Source organism: Empidonax traillii, unplaced genomic scaffold (genome assembly GCF_003031625.1).
Source record: "Empidonax traillii isolate 1590-97213 ecotype Southwest subspecies unplaced genomic scaffold, ASM303162v1 scaffold36:size2505666, whole genome shotgun sequence".
Taxonomy (NCBI): domain Eukaryota; kingdom Metazoa; phylum Chordata; class Aves; order Passeriformes; family Tyrannidae; genus Empidonax; species Empidonax traillii.
Genome location: NW_020955229.1, coordinates 123,169 through 132,332, shown reverse-complemented (window position 1 = coordinate 132,332; position 9,164 = coordinate 123,169). Strand labels below are relative to the sequence as shown.

Genomic DNA, 9,164 nt, shown 5'->3' with positions numbered 1-9,164 from the left:
GTGTTTTACAGCCTGGGACTCGCGCCCGACCCACTGTGCACACCTGCAGGAAGGCCTGGGCTTGCCATCACTTCTCCCCCACTCCTCTTTGTCTGCTGCATTCACTTGGGCTCCTCCGAACAAACAGTTCACCTTCTCCCAGGCAGGGTTTGTGCCTGGTTTCCTGTCTGTGCAGCATCCCAAACCCGACAGAAGCAGCTCTGTCTCTGCTGTAGTGTCCAGACACCACAGTATCCAGAACTGTGGACTGATTTGCAAATAATTATTATGGAAGGAAGCCGTTCCTTCTATAGCTGATAACTTATCTGGTATACATCAGCCTTTCCCCACTCTTCTCTCTTTTCTTGCTTTAGCCACTCATTCCCAAACACGCTGTTTCTTTGTCAGGACTATACACCCGTTGTGTCCACATTTAAGAAAAAGCCCTCTTTGATGGCAGGGTTACTGTAGCAGGACCATTTAGATTTGTTGTGATTAAATCACATCCATTTTCTAATTTGTACCTAACACACACTCAAATCCCTCCTTAAGCCTGAGCTGTACAGGCACATTTTGTCTTCGCTGCTGACTTAATCAAGCAGCAGCAAGCTGCTGTGTGCTCTCTGCAATCTCTGTGTCTTGCAATGGGAAAAAAAAAAAAAAGAAAAGGAAGGGGGAGAAAGAAACACTTTGCAAAGGGCTGCTATTATCCACACACTACGGTGACAGCATATTTAAGTGTTTGTGGCTCTGGGGCTGCAGTAATTAATTGTGTGTCTGACACGTTGGCTGGCACAGCCTTGCACCCAGAGCTTTCCCATCACAGCAGGCACCCTGGTACCCATGCATGCCAAAATCAGTACCCTCAGACCTCTCTGGAAGGCGGGTGCTCACCCCAGGGATGCTGGGGAGGCTGCAGGGGGGAGCTGTTCAACTCCAGGCAATGCAGGGAGCTGGGGCAGCTGGGATGGGGGGCTACACCAAGGGGCTGATAGGGAAGTATGGAATCTCCATCCCTTGCCCACCTCATGAACACAGTCCTGCTCGGGGTCCTCCTCCCTCCCCCAGTCCCAGTCCTGGACACAATCCCATAAAGCCCTCATAAAGATGCTCTCTGCTCCTATACAAACCCCACTGGCTGGAGAGAGGGTGTCCCCCCAAATCCCCCTTTCCCTTCACTCCCGCGGCAGGTGGAGCATCCCCACCCCTCTGAGATGAGATGAACGCTGCAAGCCCCCCTCCATCATCCCCCAGCCCTGGCTGCCTGCACAAGGAGAGGAGGTTCCGGCGGTCGGACGGGGGTGAGGGTGTTGAAGCGGGGACCCCCCCACCCGCCCTCCCCGTGGCCGGGGCTGCGCCTGCCTTCCCTCCGCCGCTTCTTGCGAGCGACGCTGCTCAGCGTGTGCTGAGGGAAGGAGGGAGGAGGGAGAAGGGAAGGAGGGAGGAGGGAGGGGACCTCCCTATCTGGCTCTATCTTCTCCGCTGCCTCTCACATGCTCCGGGAGGGCGATGCGGCTCCCCGCGTCCCGCTGAGCGAGGCCGCCTGCACCCCGCCGGGGCTGCCCGCAGGGCGGGGGGCTGCCCGCGCCCCCCTCGGCCTCCACACCCCCGCCGCCCCCGCTCCGACCCTCGGGGGCTTTTATTATTTTATTTCGTTTGCCTTTTATTTTATTTAGTTTTTCTTTTATTATTATTATTATCATCATTATTTTTGTTTTATTTAACCCTCCTGGAAAAACAAAACAAACAAAACCAAAAACGAAAGCCGCCGCTGCCTGCACCGACCCCCGCGGGGCTGGAGAGGCTGATGCGGCCGCCAAGGTAAGCGGGGCGGGGGGCTGGGGGCCCCCCCGGCCGCATGTCCCCGGCTCCCTGCATGGCCCTTCCTCCTCCGGACCTGTTGAGGCTCCCGGTCCCCGCCTGCCTCCCCCCTCCCCGATTGTTGGTTTTTTTTTAAGGAACCTCGATTCTTCCCATTTTCCCTGCCCAGCGCTCCCTGTCCGGCTCGGCGCTAGCTGGCGTGCATGCGGTTATTCATTTATCCTCCCTTCTGATGGTTGCCACTAAAGCTGCTCCCTGCTGCGCTAAGTCAATCGAGTAATTCCTTGCAGACCACTGATGAGAACTGAAAACATCCTCCCCAGTATCTCCCCCTTTTCCCTTGGGTAGCTCTTCCCGGGGGTGATCGCGATTATCGAGACCGGAGCGGGGACACAAAGCTTTGCTTGAACTCCTCTGCTTGCACAGCGCTGGGGGGTCGGTCGGCTCCGAGGGGAAGAAGGTCGGGAGGGTGACAGCTGGACAGATGTGGGATATGGCAGGGATGGTCACATCTGTGGACGGGCAGCTGGAGCGTGGCTGAGCGGGGGAGAGAGTTTGTTCCTGATGTCCTGAGTCCGTTAATTTCCCTAAACCTCATCAGGAGACGGGGGACAAAATACAGCCCCCAGCCAGAACAGTTCAGAGGCACCGGCCAGCGCAGCCTCTGCCCAGGCTCGGTGCCACTCTGGGACATGCACGTTGCCCTTCCTAAAAATTATATATATTTAAGGAAACCGGGCTGCGTTTGCAAGACAGGTGCTTTTTGTTGTGGTGGTGGTTGCGAGGCAGGAGATGAAAGTTTGGTGTTGTTTTGATGTGATTCTTGATTGCTGCCTGTTGGAGTAATTGCATCGCAATTGCTCAGAGGTAGAATCAATTTCCCCAAATTGAGATTTTAATGGGAGCTCGCAAGCTGCTGTTATGTCATGTGGTTTAAGGCGGCGTTGGATTGCATTTATTTTATAAACTGGATACTTTCGCAGGCGGCGCAGGGATAACAGCACCACCCAGCGGGGCCACAGCCCCGGCCCAGCCCAATCCCAGTCCCAGCCCAGTTCCCCCCAGTCCCAGCTCAGCTCAGCTCCAGTTCCAGTCCCAGTCTAAGCCCCAGCCCAACCTCAACTCAGCTTAGCCTCAGTCCCAGCCCAGCCCAGCCCAGCTCAGTCCCAGTCCACCGCAGTCCCAGCCCAGTCTTAGTCCCAGCCCACCCCCAGCCCAAGCCCCGAGCCGGGCACACCCGGGAGGACTCCCGGTGCCACCTCCAAGATGTTACCCTTCCCCAAAACTTCCCAGTTTCTTTTGCCAAAATACTACAGAAGTGTTGGAAAAGTTGTTTCGCTTCCCCCCCCCTGCCCACAGTAAGGAATGTCTCTCTCTCAGATATTCACGACAACGTTTTAAATCAGCTGAGGACACTGTCACTTAGTGTTTCATGACCGAGAGGGCAGGAAAGGTTTCCTGTGTTGGGTTGTATTTCTGGCCCCTGCTGTCAGGAATTGACAGAAGGAGACTTGGGAAAGGTGGTTGGGTTTCACAGAGCTTTTTGAATAGGATCCTTCAAACACCCCTTGCTCAAAGGGCTGCAGATGTAGATTTGCAAACACTTGATGCCATCTCCAACCTTTAAATGAGATGGAGGAGGTGTCCTTAGCTGACCTGTCAGTCAGAGATGGGAAATTAGAGAGCTATGTTTGCACTTTCTCAATATATCAGGAGCTTTTAAAAGCAGCAGAGAAAGACTGTCCCATTCCACAGACTTCTGTCTCTGTGCAACTCTTCTGGTGTCCCTGCCCAGGGGAGGGGAGCTGGAACTAGATGATCTTTAAAGTCCCTTCCAACCCAAACCATTCTGTGATTCTATGATTCTGAGCATTTTTTGGCAGTTCAGATTTATCCACCTTTTCTGCTGAGCTAACATACGGCCATTTGAACTTGCTCTTGGGAACCTCCCAGCCCACCTTCTATTTTTTTTCAGAAGGGAGCCTAGATGTGAAGAAGATATACTAAAGAGATATTGCTTGATATTTACCCCAAAGAGAAGACTGGGCCAGGAAGACCAGCTCCCTGCAGAGAACTAAATATACAGATGGTAAATTCCAGCCAGCCCTCCAAACACTGCTGAACAAGGATGGCTACATGTTCCCATGTGTAGGAGTCAGGCTTTGCAAGCAAGGGAAGGGGAGACAGACACGAATGAATGTCACTGGCCAAAAAAAAAACTTGACGTGGTGAACTCTGAAAATATCGCTGCTTGTTTTGCTTTCTGTCATGGGTGACAACACGTCTCCCCTTCCCCTTGTCCAGCCTGGCTGGTTTTCAGCATTTAGAGGTGATTTTTATGGCTGTGAGCTTGGAGTAGGCATTTTGAGCAGGGAGAGTTGCCACAACTTCAGTGGGGGCTGCTGATAATCCACAAACGCACAGATGAAAAGATGCAGGTCAACAAACCATTGTTATGTTTAATTTATTGGTGGTACAAAGCTGTGTTTTATTCCACCTTCAACCCACTGGCCTCTTTTTACACAGTCAGGTTGGTGAGTCTGCTGTTCACAGGGGCAGCTGTGGGGAGGGGGATTATCTAAACCATCAAACTCCTCTCTGCACTTTGCTATGCAGGAGTGGGTCAGTCTTCTGAGCCCAGTTCTGTGCCATCACTTCTGCCTTCCCCTTTCAGCTGCTGCCAAAGTTCACTGCAGGGTACTAAGGAGACCTTGAGAGGACACTTTCCCTGTCAGCTGCTCTACCTGCAAGGCAACTGGTTGGTAGGGAAGGGGTTTTAGATGTGTATTCAGCAGCTTTGAGGTGCACAGCTCAGGGAGAGCATCTGCTTGTTCAGCCAGGGAAAGTGTAAAATGATAAAAAACCAGAGTGATGAGTAAAAGGAAGGTCTTTGAAATTAACTGCAGCATTTTCCACTACTGAAGACGTCAGAGGTGGCTGTTACTGCCTAAAGATGTTGGGGTTTTGTTGATTCTTGTTCAGAAGTTTTTTTCTTTAGTAAGGGCACCGTTCAGAGCACAAGTGTTTGGGTTTACCTCCACAAACATTTTGGGATCAGTTGTCAAACTTCTCCAGACAAAAACTTGGGGGTTTTCACTCCAAACTTCCTTTCCTCCTCCTTTAAGGAGCATTTTGCTTTTTGCTGCTGCTTACCCTTAAACACACACATATCACTGCAGATCATTTCAGGATTAGCTTTTTGCAGGGGTGATCATGGTTTATCCCAGACAGGCCATGAGACGAAGACCTTGTCCTGAGGCAGAGCAGGCAAAGGCACATGTATGGAGACAGTGGTGTGAAAAGTGGCCACGCAGAAAGTTCATGGGAGAGTCAGGAGCAGACCAGGAGCCCTGACATCCATAATAAACATACCCATGTTTACTATTTTAGCCATATAATTACAGGTTGTGAATAATTCCATTAGGAAGGCTGTAAGGGGAGCTCTCATCTGCAAACCTTTGGGTTCAAATCAGCCACATTCATTCAGCCCCACTAAATCCCACAGCCACGCACAGTGTTGACGCAGGGCAGGGGAAAGTAAAGCTCAGGCCGGTGATCCCAGCTGAGCGTCCCAGGGGAACTGCGAATCTTCCAGCTCATCCTGCAAAAACCTCGGAGAAGGCTGTGATTTGCAAGTCACCCCTCTGCAATGACAGCAAACACGGGGGATCAATGTGCAGATGACCACGGAGGAGGTGCCTGTGCCCTGGGGCTGAGCTGCTGCATGGCCGAGCTCTGCCGTGGCTGCGTATTAGTGGTGGGTGGTTTCCCACACGCTCTTTGCAAAGAGCACTGGGCTCAGTGCTGCCTAAACAGGGAGTCCTGGACGGGCTTTCAGAGGGAAAACGCAGTTGCTCCATGTTTTCAATCCTAGATATCCCCGTTAAGCAAGGCAGAGACCCGAATTTCACACAGCCCCGTGATTCAGCAGGCAATTTAAAGTTCAGGTCTTTGACTGAGCTAATCATAAAGGCGAAGGTTATGTGAAAAACATAGGAGGGGGAGCAGGATCTCAGAAACGCACCTTATTTGGGGCCTTTTCCTCCCTGAAGTTACGGTTTGGACACATCTGTTGTTTTCTCCAGCGAAATCCGCTGCTTTGATCGGTGCCAAGAACAGCAATCCCATTTGCAATGCATGATGCAACGGAGCAAAATCAAGGAGAAATTTTTACAAACTGGAGCCAGGGGCACTCGATCGTTGCTTTATGGCAGTGCAGTTTTCCCTGCACCAAAGGCAGAATTTCCATCGAGGGTCTTATTTTAAATATAAGGCTTCAAACTGGATTCCAGGCTATCGTTGCAATGTGTCAGCTTGCCCCAAAACGGCAATACCAAAGTGGTGCTTTAGGTCAAACCATCAAAACAGCCCCGCAGCAGCTATTTAACAGCTGGGTTTTAAAAGTTCATAATTCAGATTTTTATTTTTTTTTTGAGTTAAAAATAAATAGATCGTGTTAGATGTCATCAATGGGGATAACAGCAGAAGCGATGTTTTTCATTTTGAATTAAAAGCAAGAGTCGCATTGCAAGAGGCAAGGGTGAGAGCAAGAGGAAGGAATTTGGGGTCTGAAACCCCATCCCCTGGATCTCCCCCCCCTTTCCTGGACTCACCTTAGCTCACAGACCCTCTCCCTCCTCCCCCCAGGCTCCTTCCAGCCTCCCAGGCCCCTTCCAGCTCCAGCTGCCTACACATCCCATCAGCAGGCATTTCTTCTTGGGTGGTAGAGCAGCTGGCAGGGTTTGGACATATTTGCCCCTGTTTGACATCCCCCACAAAGAGGTGCTTCGAGTCGGTGTTCCTCCCACACTGCCTCTGCTACAGGTCTGGATCCGGCCTGCCAGCTTTCATCTCCTGCCCAGCTCTGCCCGCTCTGGCAGCTCCTCTGCACACAGAGCTCCTTCTGATTTTAGTGGACACCATCTGAGTGCAGCTCGAGGGCCAGCAGGACCAAGACAGATCTCCAGTCAGGCAGGAAAGGCCACAGGATTTTTGGATCCCATCTGGGTCCCAGATGGAAAAGCCTCAGTGTTTTAATTCCTTTTGCAGCCTGGATAAAGCCCCAGAGAAGCTCCTCCTTCATTTGGAGGCAGGGGGCTCACAGAGAAATAGGTGTTAATAGAAATCTTTGCTTCTTGGATATTTATTCCCATCTCCTCTTTCTGCGTCCATGGGATATTTGTTGTAGCGGAGTTACAGATTTGATCCGAGACGGGGAAGAGATCACAAACTCTTGTTGGAGACTTTAAGCTACTGTCACTTCAAAAAGCATCCTTAAGGATGTTTGTGAGGTGGAAAATAAAGAGTTTTCCAAGGACAACTAGAAGAAAAGTCAAGGAGCATCCCAGAACTACAGCCTATACCAAGCTGGAGGAGAGAATACTCATGGTCTTACAGAGCTGGAAGAAGGGTTGTGTAAAACAAACAGCCTCCTTTCGTTCTTTGCATAAGAAGCCCAAGAGAAAGGAGGTGAAGCATTGGGGTGGCAAGGGGGCATTTGATCAAAGGAGGGCTAATGATCCAAAACAGGGAAGTTATTACAGCCTACACCCTCATTCGTAAGTGAAGTTGTCTTAGTTTGCTGTGGCTAAAACATCCTTCAAGGGAAATTTTTAAGAGATACAAGCTAAGTGGATGCCTTGCTCCTGGCCTAGCCCTCTCGTGGGTGGAGCAGACCCCTGGGATGGTGGGGATGAAGGTCCAATCTGTTCACCTCTGCACGCTGTGGCATTGCAGGAGGTGGAAAAGAGCAGGATCTTGAAGCCCAGCAGGCAAATGCCTGTGTGCTCCAAGCTGCTGCTCTGTCCACATGGTTTATGAGCAGGTAGGGTTCTCCCAGGGCTGCTGCCTGCCTGGGGGCAGCCCAAAGGGTCTCTAAGGGGGGTTTACGGAGTGAGACCCTCAGGACAACCCTACCAACACACCTGGTCAGACTTTCCCCCAGAAATGCTGAACAACCAGTTCTATACGTGGGCTTGTGGAGCAGATGAGATTGTGATGGAGGTCCTGAGAGTGTAGGTGCGTGCCAGCCCACTCCATCAGTCCTTCTCTAGCAGTTGGATTTGGGGTACCTGATAGTTATCCCCTTATCTAAGGAGTGTCAGTCTAAAGATAAGGATCTATGAGACTTGCTGTTTCTGAGTCACCTGGCCTTACTTCACTGCTGCCAGTGCCAGTGCAGGTGAATGACCTGGAACGGTTGTGAAACACCCAACTACCACGCTGCCAGGGCTGGGAGGGCATGGAGGAGCTCCTTGTGCTGGGGCAGTCCATACCCCTCAGCATTGCTCTGACAATCAATCCCTGACCCGCACCAGCTGCCTGGAGACTCCCTGACTCAGTTTCCCCTCTCTGCTGCATGACAGCCCCTTTGCCCCAAATTACTGTTTTTGGGCAATCCAAAGCGCTCTTGTTAGGCCCAGGGGAGAAAGACAGAGAGAGCACAGTGGGTGTTGAGACCCGATTGGATGGGAGGAAGCCCCTCTCCCAAATTGCCACCGAGGTGCAATGCGAGACACGGTCGGGAGGAGACGGGGCGACACTAAGAGCCCTTCCCGCAGCCCATTTTGAGTGGGACCACTGCCACCCCTTTCCTACAGGGCACGGGAGAGTTTGGTGGCTTCATGCACAGCAGTAATCCCCTTGCCCGCTTCTCGCCGGCTCTTTTTCCCCGCTCTCTCCCTCCCTCCCTCCTTCCCATGGCCGCAGGCGCTCCCGCCCCTTCCCGCAGCATGGCCGGGGAGGCGGGCGCGCTCGGAGGAGGAGGCGCCGAGGAAGATGCAGGCATTGGGAGGCAGCGGGATGATTGATGGTTTGGGCTGGCTTGTAATGGGAGGGGACGGAGGGGAGGAGGAGAAGGAGAAAAAGTCTGTGTAATCTTTCAGTGCGGAGCCCTGAGCTGGGGCCGCCCGTCCCTGCCGCGCTCTGCGGAGCCATGTGGGGCTTTTGATTTCATTTTTCCCCCCAGTTCTTTCTTTCGATTGATTTATTTTTCCCTTTTTTTTCCCCCTCTTTTTCTCTTCCCTCCTCCCCCCCCCCCCTTTTTTTTTTCTCCCCTTTTTAAACTCTTCTTCCAGGGAGAGGATAGTGGTTAAAGCTCGAGCTGGATGGATGGGTATGGGGAGAGGGGCAGGATCCACAGCCCTGGGACTTTTCCAAATCCTCCCTGTCTTTCTCTGCATCTTCCCTTCAGGTAAGAAACAACTTCTTTATTTTGCAGACTTCTTCCCTGTGTTTCTGGCAGCCCTTGGATCGCCGCCCCCGTTCCCCTGTCCGTGGGCCTCTTTCCCTCTCCCTCTCCTCGCAGCAGTTTGCCACATGTTTAAAATAAGCAAGTGGGGCTCAGATTTGGTGCGTGCCCCCCC

At 52.1% G+C, this 9,164-nt stretch overlaps 1 protein-coding gene across 1 annotated transcript in view; it reads left to right on the top strand.

The window, feature by feature from the left end:
- The first annotated feature begins 1,670 nt into the window (after positions 1-1,670).
- The window catches only part of RGMA (repulsive guidance molecule BMP co-receptor a), a 22,178-nt gene continuing 14,684 nt past the window's right edge, over positions 1,671-9,164 (top strand). The window contains exons 1-2 of the mRNA XM_027877970.1: positions 1,671-1,800; positions 8,877-8,992. Of these exons, the coding sequence (XP_027733771.1) occupies positions 1,787-1,800; positions 8,877-8,992 (130 nt within the window). The 5' untranslated portion in view covers positions 1,671-1,786. The remainder of the gene's footprint in view (positions 1,801-8,876; positions 8,993-9,164) is intronic.